This window comes from Sander lucioperca, chromosome 22 (assembly GCF_008315115.2).
Source record: "Sander lucioperca isolate FBNREF2018 chromosome 22, SLUC_FBN_1.2, whole genome shotgun sequence".
NCBI classification, from domain to species: Eukaryota; Metazoa; Chordata; class Actinopteri; order Perciformes; family Percidae; genus Sander; species Sander lucioperca.
In genome coordinates, this window is record NC_050194.1 from 18505788 (window position 1) to 18529134 (window position 23347).

At 43.5% G+C, this 23347-nt stretch overlaps 1 protein-coding gene across 9 annotated transcripts in view; it reads right to left on the bottom strand.

Annotated features, from left to right (window-relative positions):
* ctbp2l (C-terminal binding protein 2, like) overlaps window positions 1-23347 on the bottom strand; it is a 107539-nt gene that overhangs the window by 21843 nt on the left and 62349 nt on the right. For 8 of the 9 annotated variants that reach the window (XM_035997916.1, XM_031315603.2, XM_031315601.2 and 5 more), the window contains one exon: window positions 143-297. In XM_035997916.1, the coding sequence (XP_035853809.1) occupies window positions 143-297 (155 nt within the window). Of the gene's footprint in view, window positions 1-142; window positions 298-8015; window positions 8858-23347 lie in introns of those variants that run through there. The other variant, XM_031315606.2, reaches the window with a different exon arrangement.

The following is a 23347-nucleotide window of genomic DNA, read 5'->3' on the forward strand; positions in this document are numbered from 1 at the left end:
AGGAAAAGAAAGAGGCAAGCATGAGTGAGTGACAGGCTCCACCTCTCAATCAACTTTCTGCTGCTGCTCTGATGTGGAGCACTGCGAAAGTGAAGTGCAGTGTGTGTGTGTGTGTGTGTGTGTGTGTGTGTGTGTTTTCTACCTTCTCGTGTATCTCCTGTGTGGACTGAGCATCGCAGAAGGCGACAGTTGCCAAGTCTTTCAGGATGGGCATCTCCACGGTGCAGTCGCGCCCGTCCAGAAGCGCCACCAGGGGGCGAGGATGCATTGGCCCGTTCATGATTTGGGGCCTAATACCTTGGGAGACAGATGGAGAAGAGAAAGAAGATTATTTTAGCTACTAGTACAAGAGAATACAGAAATAGTTGTTTCAGCAAAAATATACTATTGTTGTTTGGTCAAATATAATTTTTCATTGTTGGGGTGGTAATATAAGTTTCAGGGGTGGTTATCTCAAAAACAATCTGCATGGCTAGACACCACTAGGTTTGAGTGATGAAATATATTCTCGTCTTGTAATTTGGGTGAACACACCCTTTAAGTTTATATTTTCTTTTCTATTTGTGATATGGTTAAGATAATTATAAAGACGATCACAAAAAAAAATTAAAAATGCAAGTGGACAAGCACACACAAGTTCTACCGGAAGAAACACCCACTGTGCAAAGTCAAATTATAAGACTCAAAATCAGCAAGTGACATTCTCCTGCCAGCTGAAATCAACTCTTTTCATTACTGTTTTCCAGAAAAACAAAAGACTAAGACTCAAATGATAATAACCTCCTGTGTGTGTGAGGGTGCCCATGTGCTGATTAGGATACAGCAGGAAGCAGGGCTTCTCTGAACTACCAAGCGTTGCTCAATAAATCAATGCACTAGATTAGACCACAGCCTCACTTACAGGAATCCTCTAGGCCTCATGGCTCCCAAACACTTACATCACACAGGTCATGCAGGTTCTCACACACACACACACACACACACACACAATAATACCAAGAGGAATATATTCCCTTGTGTGTACGTATGACAACTGCACACTAACACGCACACACTATGTTCTCATTTCTCAGTTCAAGGGAGAGGATCCTACATTTTCCTCGGTGTGAGTGGAACCAGCAGCTGTGGAATAGAAGAAGAAAAAAAGAGAAAAACTGCAAACTACACCTTTAGAAATGAGCGTCGCTGCTGCCCTGCCTCAAAAGAGTCATGTATCATTGAAATGAAGAGCGTTGGAGAAAAGGCTACAAGCCTGAAACAACAAATCCACAGCCAACTCACATCTGCACTTCAGCGCACTTGACAAAGTGTGTGTCGCAATTCTGACTCTTTTTTCCCTCTCGCCACTTTTCTCACTTAAAGTGAAGAGAGCCGAGAAGAGCCTAGCTCCCCAGTGGGCCGACCTTCTCACATGTCCCACTGAGGAAGACGTGTCGCGCTGAGAAGACAGACAATTACGAGCCCTGCTTCATACAATGTTAACAAGAGAGGAGCATCAATATTCATGCTGCTTCTGAGCGGCGTGCGGCTCAGAAGCCAGCCAGAGGATGGATGGACCTGAGAAGGAAAGCAACTGTTCCCCACTGAGTACTAGCGCCCTAACACTGCACAGGTCAAGATCTTCACTCTAATTCAGCAGCTATGAATATGTCCAAGCTGACAAAACAGGTCAATCCAAAAGCAAGCAAGATCCCCTATGGGTGTTTCTGTGGGATTTCATGACATCACCTTCTTATCTAGTGTTTTGCTGCTCTCTTCCAGTTTGCTGCTAAGATCAGCATCTGGATGCTCTAAGAGTCAAAGATTGATCTCACTCTGTACATGTGTGAGTGCAGGGGTGTGCATCTGTGTACTCCTAAAGTTATCCTGAAGATTACAATGACGTCAGACTCCGTCAGACTCCGTCAGACTCCGTCAGACTTAGGGACATGCTCTGTGGGATTACTGCATCAGATGAGGCTTATTAGTGCAGATAAAGGTGAGATTAGGAGATTTAAGATTGAGAAAGTTGTGTGTGGCCGTTGCACAAACAGGCTGAAAAGCAGAGTAGGGAAACACACAGGTGGGAGGGGAGGGAAAGGGAGGAAAAACAGTGTGACAGAGAAGAGTGAAATTAAAATGTAAAACAAGCATGCATAAAAATAGACTAAACACTGTCTGTTAGCCGAAAGAGCTCCCAGGAGACATATCAGAGAAGAAGAGGAGGATGAAAGGAGAGCGAGTGAGAGCACATAAATGACAGGAGAGAGGGATGCAGATAAAGCTGACAGAAAGCGAGCAGTCCAGCAGCGCAGCCTCTCAGGGCAGGGGGGAGGATTGAAGCAGAGGTGTCGTCTCCTCATGCCTTCAACCTATTGTCACGGTGATCACTTAAGAGGCTTTGGCTGCCAGTTTTAATGCACTTTATTTTTGGCACAATTGGCATCTGTGCTGAGAGTTGAGGTCGGGAGTGTGAGGTACCCCCCTCACACTCTCGGTGCAAAGGGCAGAGGAGATGTTTTTTCTCCTGACAGACAGACAACCACCCCCCCCCCCCCCCCTCCTTCTCCTCGCCCACAGCCCACGACCAACCACCATCACTGCCTGCATGCCTACTTATCACACTCGCTGTTCAAGACGGGTGACATGACGGCGGGAAAGGTGAGGCGTGGCGACTCGGCTGTCTGGGCCACATCTGCAACTGACAGCACGTTGAATATTAATGGAGGCAGCTGGGGGGTGAAGACCGACTCCATTACACCAAACTGAGGAGAGGGTTTTTAGCATTTCTAGCATTTAGTGCCTGACCACATCTGAGATGGTGCACACATGCATACAGGTGCTGAAATGATTAGTCGGTTATTCTATCGATAGAAAATTAAAGAACAATTAGGATAAGCGAGTAATCGTTAGTCATTAATCAAAGAAAAATACAAAACATTCACTGGTTCCAGCTTCTAAAATATGAGGCTGATCTGCTTTCTTCTGTTTTATAAAATATCTTTGGGTTTTGGACTATTGATTTTAAAAAAAAATCATCATTTTGAAGACATCACCTTGAGCTATTTAATGAAATGGGCTGACAGATACAGTTATGAACAAAAGTTGTTGTGACTGACTGATGTGTTAACAAATAGTCCCACATCCAGCATACACAGAGTAACATTAGCATTCATTTTGAATGCTAAAATGCTTCAGTCCACCTAATGAATATAAGTCCAATATTCACTTTCCTCTATTTTGGTCTCCACCAGTCTCTCACCAGCTAGTTGCCAACTATGACTGCCATTTAGTGGTGGGCAGATGACGCATGGTGGGTTCATCAGTTTGTTTGCTCAAACTCAATCATAAAAGTGCAGTAAAAACCAAACCAATAAGATAAAAGAGGCTAGGAACTAGGGCTGCAGAGTTAATAGATTTCAGCACTCCAAGCAACCTCAGTCATTTGATTCAAAGGTGATATATAAAAAATATTGATGAAGGCATTGCAGGTTTGCGGCATGCAAGGCTGTCCATGACTCACAGAAAAGACCCAGAACACCTGTAACCTTCCCCCTGGTTCATGTAAGACAGCAGTTACTGGTATACAGATAACAAACAGCCGTGGGTGTGCAGGTGAGAGAATCTGTGGGTGAGGCAGTAGGAGAGAGGAGCAGTTGGCATGGCTGCGTCGAACCCTCAGGCAGAAGTTAGACAGGCTGAACTCCATGAATCATCCAATGAGTTTCTCTCTGACCTTTTCGGTCTCCTACTCTTTCAATCTCCCTCTCACCGACTCTTCCTCTGTTACATTTCGCCGCATCGTCGGCAGCGTTGCATTTTTACCAGATCACTCCCTGTATGATAGCATCTTCTGACAGCTCCTCCTGTCTGCCGATGTCTAGCTCTGTATCTGTGTTCGCTCACCATGTATCCCCTTCTCCTTCCTTTATCTCGCTTTTCACGTAAGATTTCTTCCCCACCTCTGCTATCATTCCTCAGCTGTAATCACTGCCTTCCTTACTCATGTCATCCTGCCATTCCTTCTCCTCCTCTTCTATCATTTTTTTTCTCTTTCCTTCCCTCTTGCTCTGTCTTTCTAGGAGCCAGAGTGTGTGTGTGTGTGTGTGTGTGTGTGTGTGTGTGTGTGTGTCCTCCTGTGTGACAGATTGATTCTCACTCTGCTGATTTTGATTGAGAGGAGATGATGTATTCGGGCAAGAGAAGCAGAGAGGTGACAGGCAACACTCCCCCTGTGGTAAACTGACAGCATGTACATCAAACCAGTCGTAACCAGAACCACTGGGCTTGTCAGCTGCACAATACCAGGGTTCTGATGCATTCACACACAGATGCATGCAACACCCTCCTCAGCTCGTTTTCTCTCTATGGTGATATTGACGCCATGCATATAATTATCTGGAATATTGTTTCATGTTTTAATGTATTACGTTTGGTTGTTAAAACACCATTTTATAAACATAAACTGATTTATTAGATTTTGCACCCATCACCTTCACCGAATATGAGGAGTGATATTCTTTAAGCTTTTTACTCATTTGACCCACGATTTATTGGTCAAAAAAACAGCAATAACAACAACAACAACTACAACTACAGTATAGTATGTCAATGTGATGCATACAGCGCATCAAATGTCAACAAATGTGCACATTGAGGGCAGGGGTCTGTGGAGTGTTGAGGGTCACGTCAGAACCATGGGAGGCAGAGTGCTCTTAATTTCAGTAATTAATCGCCCTCATTTCCTTTCCTCTGTGTTCTCGCTTCCTCTGCTTGTTGCTAAACTGTTGCCAGGCTGCGAATGTGTGTGTGACAATTTGAGACTAGTACATTTTCACTGAGAGAAGCAACTGCTGTCATGGGTTTACCTGCCAAAGGAATAAATGCATGTAACACATGTTCACACATATACACACCCCCTGCTGATCTACTCTGTCAGGTCTAGGGCTGCAACAAATTTTCTTCATTAGCGAATAATCTACAAAATCAATTAACGGCAAAAACCAACCCTTTAACAAATCCCTGACACCAGTTACCAGAGCTCAAAGTGATGTTAATATAAAAGTATTCAATTTACAGCTTTAGATCTTTCTGTACATGTTGCTCATTTTTATCTCCTAATGACGGGACAAAACACCTCTGCTAACTGCTTAAAATATTTACACTAGAAACTTACAATAAGCACTCCCTTGTATCATACATTTGTGGTAGCTGTGTACTTGTAATGGAATAAAAGCTTCCTAAAAGCTCTGAGAGAGTTGTTATGTGGGTTTCAAGATGATGAAATGGGCCTTGAAATTAGGGCTGTCACGATAACTCCTTTTTGTTGTGCGATATATTGTCCCAAAATGAATGGCGATAAACAATATAATTGTCATTTTAAGACCATTTTATGTCACTGATTACATAATGATAATATGACAATATTATAGCATAAAAATGCAATCATACAAATGATATCCATTACTGTTAGATATTATTTTACTAAAATATTTTCAAGTCTCTGTAATAAAAGGTGGTGAGCCCAGTTAGGGCTCTAAAAACAGAACATTTTCTCAATTAGATCACACAACAGTTGTCAAAAATGAGAACTGGGTCACAATGAAAATTATTTTGGAAATCTAGGTCTCCAGTGAAAGGGCTTAAACCACTTGATGTAGATTACTAGCATTTATGAGATCAGACTCTCTCTCTATCTTTTTTGTTGTTGTTGTTTCTCAATCTCTCTTAGTCATCAGTATTTTAATTCTAATCATTTCTGTAGACAAATACTTGTGGAACCGGGCTGGAGGCTGCGGTTCCTGAGCCAGCAACACTTAGTCAGAGTCTGGCAGCAGGACGCAGCAGAGCGGCGCAACGGGAGATGAGGCCAGAGTTTCCATTATGTGGGGAAGGGAGCTAGGAGTTTCTTCCTACCGCTGGCCTCTGCTGCTGGTGTTATGTTGCCTCCATGAGGGAAAGAGGGACAGAAAGGGATGAAAAAGAAAATATGGAGATGAGAGAAGCGAAAACAGCAACACAAGTCACTTTAGTAATAATGGGAGACCAAATACTCCACCATGCTATCATCTTCTGCTGCCACCGGTTACCTAGCAACCCCAAGCGGCTGTTTGCAGGTGGCTCCTTCTTGACAACAAGGCTGGGTGGGGGTGGCTGCTGCTGCTGCTGCTGACCGCCAACAGTTACAGCCATTTACTGTGCCACCCTGAGCAGCACTGTGCTGAGACATGACCCATATCCCCTGGTTTACACAGGCAGCCAGTCAAACAGGAGGAGGCTGTGTGGGTGGAGGAACATGCCCATGGAGGGGCGAGTGGGGTTATAACATGAAAATGTGGCCTGTGTGTTGTGTGGTTTGTTTCTGTTTGCTGGTTCCAGGTTGGCAAAACAGCTGAATTTGCTAACAAATCAAATTGTTATATCTTTTTATTAGCAAAGACGAATCTACAAAATATTCTGATCGCAGGCTCTCATAATAAATCAGCACTGATTTTTGCCATTTGAAATGGCAAATGTCGCGGGCGTAGATTTTATTGGCTGTAGTGAATTAACGATAGCTCTCCAACTAACTTGCCGAAAGGCCAAACTAAAACTTGGCTGTTGTCTGTTGCTCGGCCAAAGATAATTTATTAAAAGAAAGAAAAAAAAACCTTTCACATCACTCGACATTTGTGAGATCAACACAGTGGTGTGTTTTCTCTAGTGAAACAAACTCGCTAATAGCACCCAGTCAGTTTCAGTAGTTTGAACTTGCCAGTTAACTTTCATGCATATATCAATAAGTAAAGCTTATCCACTTCATAGCTATGAATTGGGACTTTTAGTATTTGCAGAAAGTAGCTCGAGAAATACAATGTGCGCAAAAGTAAGCTGGACCAACTATTTATAAATGGATTTAATAAGAAGATTCTATACTATATTTATATTCAACAATATGCTGTCAAACCTCAACTCTACTCATGAGCAATGTGTGCAATCATGTGTGCATTAAGTGTTGAGGTACAAGTTGCAAAGACAAAGTGAGATCTGCATGAAGACACGGACACAACAGGAATGCACTTGCATGGATGTGGCAACAAATGAATAGGAACGCACACACAACCTTGGAGGGCTGCCAGGAGCTTGACTGTGGATTAACGGAGAAGTTTGGCATAATGCACAGATGTGCCTTTGGGTCAAACAACACTTTGTTTTCCTTGCTGGAGTTTCCTCCCTTTTCATATGGCACTCTGCCAACTTGTAGTTTACTGAGGCTGAATTACTCATTTACCACTTTCCTCCTCTTATCCACACACACACACACACACACACACACACACACACACACACACACACACACACACACACACACACACCATCTGCCTGTGACAGCGCGAGGTCACTGCATGAGTTGTAGTGGTTAAAGAGAGGGGGTAAAGCGGGTGAGGGGGGCGAGTATAAGCACCCTTTGTTGGAAGCCTCCTCCCTGCCCTTCCCTCCCTTCACTTCCCCAAAAGTAGCACACAAAGGCCACTTGTCCTGCACTGCCAGTGCCCCACCCCTATCACCACCCGGCTGCCCGCCACACCAATCCATCCCCTGCCAAGAAAATGAGCGCACGCCTGTTTTAAATGGTACCCTCTGTGTGCACGGGCGGGCCGAGCCCACACTCCACAACAGGACAAAAGCTGGTGTCAACAGCATCCATGGCACAACCACACCGGACCTCCCCTCCCTTTCTCTTTTTTCCCGCTCTTTTATTCTTTGGCGTTGCCCCGAGCTACAGAGCACCCTCAAAGCCCAAGACCGCAGAGGAAGCGAAAAACACGGAGCCAAATGCAGCAGCGCAGGACAGGCGGACCTTGAAATAACTACATACTGGACTACTTGCCTACCTTACCGACCACACAACACACCCACCCACACACACACTCTCCTTCTCCCCTCCTCTTATCCACACTCCCCCACCTCTTCCTATCCACCTAACTCCCTCCCACCTCCCACATGCCAGACTTTATTAGACATCCAGAAAAGAAAACAGGAAACATGCTGCTTGCCTGGAAAATGTTGTCTCCACATCCTTCGGCTTAAAAACTATGCATCGCAGCAAAAACAGAAGATGGTTGAGGCGAGTGGAGAGGAAAAAAAAGCAAAAAATACAAAAAACGGAAGTGGAAGACCCTCCGCAATAATCCGAGGAGGATACCCCCCCCCTCCCTCTCTCTCTCTTCTTCTCCTCCTCCACTCCTTCAACCCCCCTTCCCCCCCTCCCCTGGAGTTGCTCCTCTTGGTCTGGCCCTGTTGGTGAGGGGAAGGGGTTTTTGCGGAGAGATCTCTCACTAAGCCCCCGGCTGCATCATCTTCAGTCCATGCCTTTGAGGGCTGAGAGAAAAGCACCATACACCAGTGGCGTCCTTATGTGCACACACACAGCGACGTGCAGGCTGGTGATCGGACGGTAGCGGGTTGGAGATGGTGAGGGGGGGTGGGTGGTGGTGTGGGTGGAAGGGGGGCGCTTTTGTCCTGTTTTTTTTTTTTTTTTTTTTTTTTTTTTATCTCCCAGGAAGAAAAGGCTGCGGTCGGGGAGCGTGATGGCTGGAAACTCTCTGCTGCTTCCTCTGCTGTCAGCTGCGCAACATCTATTCACTGTGGGTCTCTCTATCTTTCTCTATGTCTCTCTCTCTCTTTAGCTCTTTTCTCCTGCCTTTGTCTCAGCTGATTATAAACCAGCAGCGGGAGAAAAAAAGATCTTGCGGCAGAAAAAAAAAATCTGTCTAAAATAAAAGTGCCAGCTCGAACATGCAGAGCTGAGTTCTCTGGGCTCGCACAATTTACTCCCCGGCTGCGTTCATTTCATAGGATCCGTACACATAACACACTCAAGCACAATCCCTCCTCCCTTTTTTCCTCCTCCTCCCCTTTTTATGTTTTATTTCTGATCTGGACTCCAGTGTTTTAAGAATGCCTGCCCCCTTCTCTCTCTCTCTCTCTCTCTCTCTCTCTCTCTCTCTCTCTCTCTCTCTCTCTCTCTCTCTCTCTCTCTCTCACACACACTTGCTTTCGTTTGTTTCCAGCCTCACCTCCTGCACCCTCTCCATTATTTGGTTTCCTACTTTGCTCTTCTACTTTCATCTAGACCTCAACAACCCACCCAAATACACACACACACACACCCCCCAACCCGGCATTTTGCGGGTTACCGGGAAAAGATTGGAATAGTGACACTTGCACTCCCCACCCTCGCTCTGAATATGTAATACACACACCGAAACACACATGTTCACACTCTTTAAACCAGAGGAACAATGCAACATTCAAGCCACTCCAGCAATAACATTACAGCTGTAGAGTTGGCTGTTTCTTTGCACCATCAGGGAAGTCATCAGAGCCGAGTGTGTAAAGTTCACAGTTTGGTCCCTGGAGGGAAAAGGAGGGAGGGGAGCGAACTGACAGAACGCTCTGCTGAATGACTGCGAAGAAGAGTGGCTGAAAACACCCTGTTTAGAATAACAATGTAACCAGAGCCTCCCTGCAATTCTGCAACACGGCCAGAGCAAGGCGACGCAAATACAAATAAATACTCACATATACACACACCTCACCGGCTGCATGACAGGCGCGACCAATAGACAAAGAGCCCCGCACAGTCACACGCCACAACTGATTATCAATGACAGTAAAGTGGAAAGGTGGAACGGACTGAGCAGTTTTGGGGGGGATGTGTCCATCCCGGTGTGAATCCACTTTTCTTTTTTGTACAGAATAATTGTGTGTATCCACTTTAAGTGTGTTTTTATGTCTGTGTGTGTGTTTAGGTGACTATCAGGGCTGTTGGTTCTCAGCGGCGAGAGCCCAACGAGCAGAGACACGGCGTGTCAGCTGTGCCGCCGTCTGTAGCAATGACACATCTGAGCGAGTGTGACCATCAAAGGCAGCAGCCCCCACTTCCGGCCGGTGTGTCTGGCCGGCCCCACACACACATTTGATGGAGTGTGGTGATACGGCTGCCCCTCTGATCTTTCTCTCTTCAATAACAGAGGATGGAGGAGTAGGGGGGTGCTGACTGACAGCAATATGTTAATATAGAACGTTGCTGATCACAGCTTCTCAAAAGACAGAGGCATTCTGTGAGGTTGGGGATATTTTAAAAAGAACAAGAAGGGAGGGCGTATCAAAGAACACCAGAGGTTTTGTGAATGGCCACCGATTACTGCCAACTCCACAGTCTAAAGACCCTGACACACCAACCCGATAATCGGCCGTCGGACAGTCTGGCGAGTCGGAGGAGCTGTCGGCCTTCATTTTGGCCGACCTGACTTGCTGGGTCGGAGGGCGGGCAGTTGGACTCACTCCACCAACCTGATTGTGCTAACCCGGAAATAACAAACGGGATGAGCGACGAACGCCTCTCAAAATCTGACGAAAATCTTTTAAACTGACTTTTGTCGATCTCAAATGAAGACAGATTCAGCAACTGTATGGCCTATTTCTCGCTTAAAAGGTTTTCAGAAACACGTTTCAGTGAACTATTTTTTGTAAAATACGTGATCGTATTTCAAACAAGCCGGCATTACTATTGGCTGGAGAAGCCAGACCCACGTGACGCGTTGTCATTTCCGGTTTTCATTTTTTGTATTACGTCTCGCGCACGCGCAGAACGTAAACTCAAGACGGCGTTGCTTCAGTGTGTTCCAAGGCACTTATTGGACCTCGGGGAGCCGACGGATCAGTCGTCGGGTTGGTGTGTCAGGGCCATTAGAGGTTGAATATAATTGAGATCCAACATAGGCAGTTAAAGATTATACCTGACCACTGCTGTTCCGTTCACAGGTACTGTTGAGGTTCAGTTCCTTCAGGATCTCTGGGGTTTTTTTTGTGATTACTTGGCAGTATTTCAACAGTTTTTCCATAAAATGTGTTTTTTGTTAGTCTTAAGTATTAGCTAAGAGATGATTCAGTTTTTGTAACCTTTAGAATGGTCAATCAAAAGAGCGTGTTGAGTACGATGAATAGCTCAGTTCTAGGTAAACAGTGATTTTCATTCTAGTTAGGAAAGCTTGTTTGTGGAGATTGAGGCTTGACTTTTATTTATCATCGGCTCATAAAGTAGTTCTGGTCTGGATTTTTGTGCATGAAACTGCAGCATTAATCGACTTCGACAATGTTGTTGTGGAAAATTTGAGGATCAACAAACATATGTGAGGATCTGCAAACATAATGCTACATTTTTTCAAATAACGCAAAGGACAGGTTGATTTTGAGTTAATTCTTGGAATCACAAATTTCGTTCCTACAGTAACTCCCTGAAGATATTTCTCCAGATTTCTTCAGCAGGTGCCATGGCTGACAATCAGAAGCTGATGAGCCCAGAGAGATTTAGGTCTTAGTGGAAAGGTTAGCTGGACAGAGGGGACGGATTACGTGCAAACAAACAGCTATATGCTACTGACACCAGCAGTTGACGTGCATGTCGTTACATGTTTGGAGGAGGCGAGTAACACTAATGAGAACAGATTGGCACAGCAGGTCCGCTTCTCTCCCCCGCCCCCCCACCCCCCACACACACACACACACACACAAACTTCCTCTTTCAGATGTAGAGCAGCCAGACTTGGGTCTAAACCAGTACTGAAGGCTACATCTGTTGGCCCCTCAGCCTCTGTTGCCATAAAGCAAAGCTGCAACCACACCTTTGAGCACAAGCATTAGTGCCTGCAGTGCACACACCCAGTTATTACTACACAACCTGAATTATGACTTGAAATAAAACTAATTAATATCTGAAGCTAATTATTCAATCATTTTTCTGTGTTTTAATATAAAAACATGGTGAAAACCTTATTTTGAAAATCCAGTGCAATGAAAATCTTTTTTTCCTATAGTTTATCAATTTCTTGTATTTTTTTTTTTTTTACTTCTGGGAGTTTTTATTTATTCATATTCTGTTCATTTGTATTTTCTCCTCTCTTCTATTCTTTCATTTTTCTCTTCATTTTCTATTAAATTCTGAGCAGTCATTGTGTGAAAAACAACCATGATCTTGGGTGCTTTGGTGTGTACGAGGACGTAAAATCTAAGGATTAATCGGTTTATTCCAATCTCCTCCTATTAGAAAATCTGGGTATTTTTCTTCATAAAAAAGTATTTATATGTTTAAAAATGTATGAGCCTTAAAACCCTTACACTACAACAGATCCAGGTATATCGGCAAAGGAATCACAAAGCAACTTTTTCTTTAGATGCATTTTTCTTTTAAAGGCATATTAATAATACATTTTTCAAATTCAGAGTTAAAGAATTCAGAATTCAGAATTCCGAGTCTACACTCCCATTTCTCTTCTGATGCAGGACTTCTTAAAGCCCTGACCTTTAGCACAGTGAGATATCAGAAGCAGCGGTCACGCTTTGGAAGACCCGACAAATGGCCCGAGCCTCCTTACAGTCCGTGTGGATTTACCTTTGAGAGGGAGCCCTCTTCATCGACCAGCCTAATTAAACTGTAAGCGCCCTTTTCCTGTAAGCACTGGAACTTGGCTGCTGAGAGGATGCTGGATGTAGAAGGCATGTTAAATCCCCCTAAAGCACTTAAAGGGATTTTAAGAAAGCGAATGGTAGAACGAGCCAACCTACCGCTTGGAGATGAAGCTTCAGCTGACCACATTATGACCAGAGGTTCAGGGGTCCATTTCAGATGCTGGACTCTGGTCAGCAGGGGGTTCTGCTCAGAAGCAGTTCAACCTTAGAGAATACCCACTGATAGCTTTTATAGTTTGCTTGCTTTTTATCCTTTTCCATTCTTAACTATGTTATGGTGTATTACCATTTTTTTTTAAAACTTAATATCAAGAGTTATGTGCTATCGTATAGGCTAATGTTCCAGTAATTAAAGGGTCAGTTCACCCAAATTACAAAACACATTATGTTCTCAATTGCCTCTAGTGTCTATATTGTATCTGAATATGCATAGTTTTGCATTCTGGTATGACTTGTTTAGGCAGATCTGAACACAGTAATTATACTCTGCACAACCGCACAAACAAAACAAGCTCTGGAGCGGTTCGTTTGTGATCAGACCCAACTACAGTACAAGGAATACTCCGCAAGTTTTAGCTAAACTTTACCAACTCATCTTCTGATTCTAACCAGAGCAAATTAAACTATAGGTGTGAAGATGACCCCCCCTAGATAATAAGTGGGCAACTCTTTCCTACAGACAACAAGCTCTTTACCCACTCTACACCTAATGTGCACAGTGAATGAATAATGTAAGGGACCGTTCGGTATTTCTGGAATGGGCCACCGGAGGAAAATAGGGGAGGGTTATGTCTTTTTATTCTTTGTTGAGGGGAGGGTCATCCAACATTTTTTAGTTTGGTGGTGGTGGTGGTGGTGGTGGTGGTGGTGGTGGGGGGTCACCCAACTTTTGTATTCATGAAAACAGCTAAATTTCAAAGTGGCTTGTTTGGTGCATATTTTTTCATGTAGCTCTTAGTCTCTGCCCTCCTTCGCTACCAGATGGGTCTGACCCATGAGTTTGCTGGGGGGGCAGGGGCAGTACTGCTCCCCTGGTGGCTGAAACGGGTAATTGCATTGTTTAAAAAATGAGTGGAATAATTATATCTGGCATGACCAGATATTTTATAAATATCTTAAATAACACAAAACAACTAAATGGTGATAGGTAATACATCAGATTTCATATACTGCTTTAGTAAAAAAAAATTACCTGGCTGATGATGGGAGCAGCAGGACGCAAAAAACGAAAGTTACTGTTGCACTAGTCTGGACATTGCCGTGCCAACGTTGCAATAAAGGTTTCCTAAATGCCATGTATATACATGTGATGTCAGCTTACTAATTGATTGCGGGTTTTGTGTAGATTTGGACTTTTATACGTTTATTCCACTTTGTTTAAACGGCGAAGTGGAGAGGCCTCGTTCACCTGTTTGGTGCTGGATGGTGAATGTGACACGCGTAGGCCTTGCTGGATACACTGTGACCCTTTTTGTGGATCTCCTGATCGCTGTGGATTACTTTTTTTTTTCGTGTCATTGGATTACGGCAAAATACGGATCTTTTTTCTCAACGTGTCTTAACGTTTTATGGTGTGACTGCGCTTGGTTTCTGCATTTGGAGAGGCATCTCAACAGACTGGAGGTCCAACACTGAGTGTTCACTGTTACATTTTAGTTGAATTTAAATGTCGGCGCGTTCCAAGACAGCCGTGCCGCAATTGGATTTCATAAGGGCGAATTGTTAAATTGTTACAATGTAATTTAAAATCTGCTTTAAAAAAAAACATATATGTTTTGGAATATAATGTTCAGCTTCGGCAGCTTTACATATGTGCTAAAATATACAACGACTGAGGAAGCCTAGTGACAAGTCCATAGCAACCAGTGTTGAATTGGTTATTTCCCAGTGTGCTTTGCTGAATGGTCTCAATGTTTTATTGTTTTATTTCATGTGAATACTAGTTTACTAGAGGAGTAACTTAGTATTTGAAGTAATGCAGTAATGCAGGAAGTGTGTTTAGTTTCCATGCTTATTGTGTTTCCACAACTATGTTAATGAGTAAATCTACTGAAATGGCCACCACACCATAACAGAGGAGTGTGATGTGTAAGATCAGAATGCAGAGGTTAACTCGTGTATGTTATGGCTGTAAAAAAATCAAATGGCATCTGTATATCTTTGTTAAGCGCAAACTAGCACATAAGGGGAGGGTCATGCCACTTTTTCAAGTCATTTTGGAGGGTCATAGAAAAATTATTACTGGCGAGGGGAGGGTCAAGTCTTTTTAGCCTAAAGGTCCCAAAACTCCTCCGGTGGCCTCTTAAATAAATAAATAACGAACGGTCCCTAATATAATCTGAGCCAAATGCCATACTATATTTGTTCACTCAACAACAGTTTAGGAGCTTAACCAAATTCAAGCATCCAACCAAATATCAGGAGAGCCGCTCTTCTAAAACACAGTCACTGTACAACATAGTTACTAACTGGTTTATCCTTTTGCTCCATAAAAACATCCAAAAGTCCTCTGAGATTTTCAGTGCACTTTAAAGTATGCTAAATTACACTTCTTTGGGGGGATTTGGGAGTAAGATGGCTGATATTCAATAGACTGGACATTCTTGGTGTGACAATAAGCAGTAGTAGTAGTGTAGTTTTTGGTTACGCAAGTCTAATTTCCCAACGTTGAATATTTATTTAGGAGGCCCAGGTTTATCCACCGAGAGGCACCTGCCGTGGCAGCAGCACCCAGGGTAAATAACCCCGCCAGGCATGTATGCAGACACACACACACACATACACATACACACAAGAGCCCCTAGCAGCGGTCCAGATAACAACCCTGAGTCAACACTGCCACTCTGCTTTTGTTTTCTCTGCCTCCCCTCCTCTCTTCCCCTCCCACGTTCCAATCCCTGCAGAACCGCAAGGACCAGGGCTGAAAAGATGTGGGGATGAAAGACAGTGAGATAGTGAAAGAGAAAGCGAGAAAGAGGAGGGGTAAATTACAGCATGGGAATGCAAATGAGTGAATTTTATTTGGGGGGAGCCAAGGAAGGCAAGCAGGCTTTATTTTCCAGGCAGGAATGGTCCCCCTGTGGCCTCTGGATCAGTTGCAGCAACAACGAAGGGAAGAAAAACGAACATTCTCACTCTGCTTTTTACTTGGGGAGGAATAAAAAAAAGAAATATAACAAATACAAAACCCACAACACTCAAACTAGTGCAGTCATAAAATAAAATTATATTTTGCTATGCTTTCACGCTGCTGCTGCCGCCGCCTCCTACTCCCATCCCTACTTCACTCCCGCCTGCTCCTCCCTCCGCTCTGCCCAAAGCAGAGACACACATAAGTTGCTGAAATATGGGCACAAATCACAGCCTGACCATATACACCACTGCCACCAGCCCCACCTCCCCCATCTGGAAAAACCCAGTGAGAAAGTGAGCGTGTGCAAGAGGGAAAGGGACGCGGACGGAGGAAGCAGGGTGAACCAGCTGCAGGTGGTCTCCAGATGTGGTGGCTCTGGGGACGGGCCACTCTGGCGCTGTTAAGGGCGGCTCAGAGCTCCCTCTTTCCCCTTTTCCTTCCATCGCTTCTCCTCCACTCTCAGTGACAGGAGCCATCTGGCCTGGCAGAGAGAGTGGAGACGCAGCAGAGAGTCCCACCCTCCCAAGTGTGGCCCCTGTGTGCCATTCAGCAGAGTGCATGAGTAAATAAAATGCATGCACGCACATACACACAATAGCTCCCACTTGCGGCCCCCAAAAGCTGTCACATGGCTATTAACCCATCGAAGCTGCAGCACAGCTGTGCTCCATTACGATAAATACACCAGGGTCGCGGGGTCTTGTCAACCAGGAGTCAGCCATCAGATACTATGAGGTGTCCACTTACAGCCTTTTAAAGCTCACTTTGCTAAAGAGTTACAGCCATTTTCATCATCATAACCCCCCTTTCGCTTCATCTCCTACACCCTCTGGAAGAAAGTCCCACCCACCTCCTCATCCACCTCGCTCCACAATGGCAGATGATATTTCACACTTCCTCTGGCAGAGCAGACACCTTCCCCACCACCCACCATATCCCCAAACCCACTGTAACTGGAGTTTGCATTATGGTCACACGATACGACACCTGGAACACGCGACACCTCCGAGCTCCAACGACGCTGCCCCACGTCCTGTATGTATTTCATTTAAGCTAACGCGCCAGCATCTGCCAGTCACAGGATGTTCTCAAACATGCGAAAAACGAATGCAGAGCCTCAAAACCATTTCCTGGCAGACAAATCATTAGGGGTCCAAGCCCGAGGGGGACGCGTTTCACAGATCCAGCGGAGCTGTGGAACCCTATTGCTTTCCTAAGGTTTCTTATTATTTTTTTCCCCCTAAAACTGATGCTATAGCCTAAACCGTACATAGTGGGGGGGTGCCATTTTCAGGACTGGTCCAGATCCCTGCAGGGACCTCGGACAAAAAAAGTTGCACCACTAGGTGGCGCTATAGCAGAGATACGAGTTTGGCCCTTTAACTCCCGAACCGTACATCGCACATTAAAAATACACATATCCACGCGTTCCCTGAATTCAGCTGAATCTCCAGATATAGGCCACGCCCATTTCCGCCTAGACTTTTAAGCGTGAAAAATCGCGATTTATCATAAACCTACTTTTTCTAACTCCTCCTAGACTGTGCGACCAATCTGCACAAAACTTGGTATGTAGCATCTGCAGACCGACCTGACAAAAAGTTATCAAAAGAATTTTTATCAGATAAAAAATTGCACAAATTACGCATGACCAAATTTGTGTAGCTAGCTACAAAAACACAAACTTTGCCATATCTCGGCCAAAATTAATGCTATCAACCTGAAACTTTAGATTGTTGTTTGCCATGACCCTCTGGGGCTCCCCACCTGGTATATAGCATGTCAAGATGGTCCTGACCAACAGTTATTAAAAGAATTTTGCTACGTTCAAGTATGCACAAACACAAACATCATATCTCGGCCAAATTAAATCATATCAGCAAGATACTTGAGAGTGATGTTCAACTTTCCACTACAATGCTCTGTACCAAATTTGGCAAAGATTGGCCATTAGGGGATGCTATAATCAATGATTATGTGTTTTGGCCAATAACTCAATGCATGCAAATGGGACATTTGTGATTGCAATATCTCTGCCGTACTAATTTCTATCAACATGAAACTTGTCATGCTTGTCCGGCATGCGGCTCTGTGGCTCTGTACCAAATGTGGCAAAGATCGGCCATTAGGGGGCGCTATAGTCAATGTAGACCAGTTTTGGCCCTTTTACTCAATCAATGTTAATGGGATATTTGCAACGGCAACGTACCGCAGAACTTGCAGCTCACGCCCTCGATATTTCCTAACGTTTGCCTCCCCACCATCACGCTTTGGGTCCCGCTTTGGGTCCCGCTTTGGGTTCCGCTTTGGGTCCTGCTTTCGCATGCTCCCCGTGTCGTTGGGGGCGACTGGCGCCGGGAGACTTGGACCCTGTCATAACGGCTTGCAGTTCTAGTTTGACTTGTTTTATTCCTCGGAAAGTAAAATTCCCCTCCCTCTCCAATTGTCAGTCATTACAACTCTGTTAAGATTACCTTTGGAAAAGGTTAGCCAGTTAAAGCCCTGGCTGCTTCCTGCAGGCACTTCTGGTCTTTGTACAGCTTGGGAATACTCTTAAAAGGATTCCTGAGTAATTGCTATGCTGCAATAGAAATTGGGAATGGAGGAAAATGGACTGTAATGACTGAGAGGGTACAGGGGTAGTAGCAACATAATGACCAATGAGCGTGACGCAGGGTTAATGCTGTTCGGATATTATTGAACGAATAAAACACTCCATGTCCTATTAGCATGTACAACATACCAAACAGGGAAGGAGGGGCTCGCCCCTTGAGTAGTTTTTATTTGTGGTATTTATTCATTATCTTAGCATCTGCTCTCTGGCATAAAGGAGGCTTTTCAAGTCTCTGTCCTTTAGGGAAACAGCAGTCAGCTTGCTTGTTAGATAAATAAAGACACTAATACCAGCAAAAAGTATATATTATAAGTATATATAAGTTAAATATTTTAATTTGACTACAATGTCCTAAAAAAACAAGCTTGAAGGATTTTTCCTTATAATCACTGCCCATTTTATATGCTCTCCCAAAGGAGAGGTTCTGAGGGTCCCTGCTGTGTTTGCTGGCTGCGGAGATGAATGAATGGCAACCAGAAGCATTGATTTGCAGTGTGGGCCGCAGATCAAACCACAGGACAAAAGACCAGGCAGGGGGACAATGGAGGAACACAGTGGGCCGCATGGGAAACTAATGACAACCGGTCGATCGGGATGACCACAACCGACCACAGGCGCACTCATTCCAGGAAGGAAACAGGCCTAAAAACACGCGACAAGAAAGGTTAGCGAATCAGCTGCAGCTACACAACAAGGTAGCCCACTGTGGTGGTCAGAGGAGCGAGTTCTTGCAGGAGAAAAATATCCACAGGAATACAGATTACTCTTCTACTTTTTTATTTCTATTCTTTTCATCTGCTCTCTTTCTCAATCTTTTTCTTCATCCACTCCATTTCCGCAACCCCTCCTCGCCGGCCACAGACCATGAAGAAAGTAAATATGTGTGCAAGGTAAAGCAATCGGTTAACCTTTGAAATACCCTGGCAATGAGATCTGCCGCTCTTTACTCTTTTCAGCTGCAAAAAAAAAAAGAAAAAGAAGAAAGAAAAAAAAACACAAGGTTGGCCACCACTTCAGAGGGGATATTCAATATCCATGAGCTTTTTCATTTCACACTGATGAATAATTCAGGGTGACCTGCCCACCACTGAGTGAGAGAGAAAGAGGGTGTGGGAGACCAAAAAAGGAGGAGTGGGGAGGTGTGCAGAGGTAGTTGTCTTTTTTAGTGGATGCAGCTGTTGCCGTTCGACATGCACAAAACCAATCTCCTCCCCAGCTGCCGTGGAGAGAGGAATAATACGGCAGAATTGATGACAGATATTGGGGAGATTATATCAAAGTGCTGCCATTCTTACAGCACGAGCAGTGAGTATGCATCGTTGCTATCCTGTAAACAAAACGGCCACGGAATAGGGACACTAGCAGTATAAACATGACAATGTGATCTCCCAAAATAGCCGGACGATATTTCTCACACACACACACACACACACACCTCTTCTTGCCATAAGCACTTAGGGACTGCTTGATTCAGTTTGGCCATTTCAAATCTTTGTTAGGATCCATTTAATCTTCAAACAAACACATGAACACAAAATGCTCTGTTAAAAAGTGCACTGAAACCGGAAAACTACTTTAACCGTGTGTTAGACAAACTCATAATGCTTTTGAAGACCAATTGACATTATTAATTAATAGCAGCACAGTAGATGGGAGAAAACCTAGGACCTCAGGCCCACTCGGACCAGGGGCGGCACTTTTGACCCTGTGCAGAGGTCAGCTGCTACTATCCTGCATGCACACAAACACACACTCAAGCTGTCACAAGCAGAGGGAGACCAGCTGTTCCTCATTCGCTCGAAGGCTCCGTTCCCTCCACGGGTTGGCTGGCTTTGCAAAAACCATTAATCCCTCTGTGAACGCAACTGATGGTTTGGAAAGATCAACCATGAGAAAACAACAAGGGAGGGGTGGCGGGCAAGATGGGGATGGGCCTCGACAACACTTTTTTCTTTCACTTATTTTTTTTTTCCTGAGAAAAAACTACTGCAGTGGAAAAATAGATTTTCATGGCCATATTTCCCCGGGGACACAAACAATAGAGAGGCCGGGTGGAGATGGAGCAGCAGATAGTTCATGTAACATTTACCAGGTTCTCGAGAAACTGGAGACACATGACAGAAGGACTGTGCACAGATAAGCGTTTAAGAATCTAGAGGTGAACAGAGGCCTTTAACAGCGCAGTCATCACAGGAGTATACAGTGCAGTGAGAAAATGCTTTTTCATTGTTTGAGGTTTGCACTTTTAAATTAAGCCATGACTGGTAGGTTAAAGTGCTGACTTCCAATGTTTATTTGAAGGTGTAAACAGTCAGTTTACAGTCAGTACAACTCATAGCCCTTTTTATACACATAAAACACACAATAAAACAGACCGGTAACATGCAGAGATGGCAAGTTTTTTATGGGTATGAGTGTGCTTGACAGACAAAGACAGCTACATGATTTCATTCCAACTGATCATTCATTTAGGCTGAAGGCAAAAAGCCCCTGGAACAAGTGCTGGTTGGTATCTGTGGGTCAAAGACTTCAGACCGTCATTGATGAAGACTTTGAGCAAATATTAAATGAAATGAGTTTATTCAAGTTTTTTGTTAACTTGCCAGATTAGTTTCTGTACCTTAAAAATAAGGAAGCAATGAAGGCAAAGGGTTACAATTCCTACACTGTTCATCTTGCAAATGGAAACACTCAACTTAAAGCTGAAAGTCAGCACTTTAACCTCACAGTCATTGTTTCATTTCAAATTCATTCATTCATTCATTCATTCATTCATTCATGTGCTGCAGACCTAGCCTATATGACAAAATGTTACTCTTTAACTGCGTTGTACATGTTTGAATAGGCATGGTTTGCATAGATACAGTACTTGCATACAACACTGCATACACGTGGTGTTGTGCGAGATTAATACTAGAGCAGAGTTACACTGATTATTGTTATGCAGCTACATTCCCTGTAGTAACCCCTGACCGATGCCATGTGAGCTGAAACCTTTTGTCTGTCTCCACTCATTCATATCAAAGGGATTAGTGAGGATGACACAGACTCCCACACACACGTGATGCCTGTATAGTAGCATCCACACATAGAAACACATATCCGTAGCACTCATACACACACAAATACACACAGATGGCCAGCAGGATTTCCTCACTCTAATTCTTGGGCTATTCCTAGAAAGGTAACTTAAGCCATTAGACCCTAACCCATTGCCGCATCAACAAGACATAAGGAAGGGGTCAATATACAGCACAGTCAGGAAGTATTAGGACAGTGATATATTATTGTTGTGTTGCCTCTGTACTCAAGGACATTGTAGTTGAAATAAAATAATGACAGCTTTTCTATGAGGGTGTTTACATCCATGTAAGATAAACACTGTAGGGACTGCAGCCCTTTTGATATAAAAACAATTCATATTTAATTAGCAGTCAATGACTCATGTCTGAAATCTATGACCCACTGACGGGCCTCAACCTCTTGGTTGTTTCCCTCACTCTGGTTTCTGCGAGTGAAACACATGATCAATTGGAATGAGGTCAGGAGACTAACTCTTCACCATAAAACCTCTTGGTTTTCTTGTCTTTATGCTTACGATCATTGTCCTGCCTGCTCCATTGATCTAAAGGCGGGGGAACAATGAAAAGTGTTAGAAGGTTACAAGACTGTTCACCAAATATGGACATCAACACCCTCAAACAGCCTTAAAGCTGTTTAATCTCAGATCCAAAAGTAGAGCCAAAACAATGACAATTATATCACTGTCCTAATACTGTCTGACAGCACTATATACAGTGGTACTCATAGGTTTATGAACCCATGCTAAAGTTGACTAAAAAGAGGAATAAAAAAATCATCTTTTGGAAATTGATCTTAATGCCTTAATCAAAAAAATAAGGAAAAATCCCACCTTTAAGGGCACCAATTTTCTTTGTGAATGAATAATGTATCATAAATAAATGAATGTTCTTCCTTAAAATGCAGGGGGCATAAGTAAGTACACCCCTATGTTAAATTCCCATAGAGGCAGGCAGATTTTTATTTTTAAAGGCCAGTTATTTCATGGATCCAGGATACTATGCATCCTGATAAAGTTCCCTTGGCCTTTGGAATTAAAATAGCCCCACATCATCACATACCCTTCACCATACCTAGAGATTGGCATGGGGGTACTTTCCATAAAATCATCTCTCAATGCAAATCAAACCAGCTATTAGGCTAACTGAAATAAAACCATGCCAATCTCTAGGTATGGTGAAGGGTATGTGATGATGTGATTTTAATTCCAAAGGCCAAGGGAACTTTATCAAGATGCATGGTATCCTGGATCCATGAAATAACTGGCCTTTAAAACTAAAAATCTGCCTGCCTCTATGAGAATTTAACATAGGGGTGTACTTAGGACTGGAAGATTAAACGAAAAATAATCGTAACCGAAATTCAGAGCCTATAACCGACGTAATTTTACCAAGTCGGTTATTTCGGTCTTTTAATCCTATTAATATTTCCGCAACGTTTTTATTCATTGTAAAATCTACTGTTGTAGATTTCAGTTCATATTTAATAAATAAGCATTAATTGCTGTGTGTTGTTTCCTTATTTTAGAATCACCAAGATAGGATTATGCACTCTTTCATTAGAAAAAATAACCGTGAACATATTTACAGTATAAGAAAAGATTTTTTTTTTTAAATAATCGTTCAATAATCGTAATCGAGGTAACTTGTTCGATTAATCGTGATTATGATTTTAGCCAAAATCGTCCAGCCCTAGGTGTACTTACTTATGCCCCCTGTATTTTAAGAAGGAACATTTATTTATTTACGATACATTATTCATTCACAAAGAAAATTTTTGTCCTTAAAGGTTGGATTTTTCCTCATTTTTTTAATTAAGGCATTAAGATCAATTTCCAAAAGATGATTTTTTTTATTCCTCTTTTTAGTCAACTTTAGCATGGGTTCATAAACGTATGAGTGCCACTGTATGCACAGTAGATAGTGCTAGTCATAGGAAGAAAGAGACAGATAGAGGAAACTTAAGGTCTTGTCCCAATGTTATGCTGTCACATCCTACAGCCTCAGATGAAGACAAACACTTCCTGC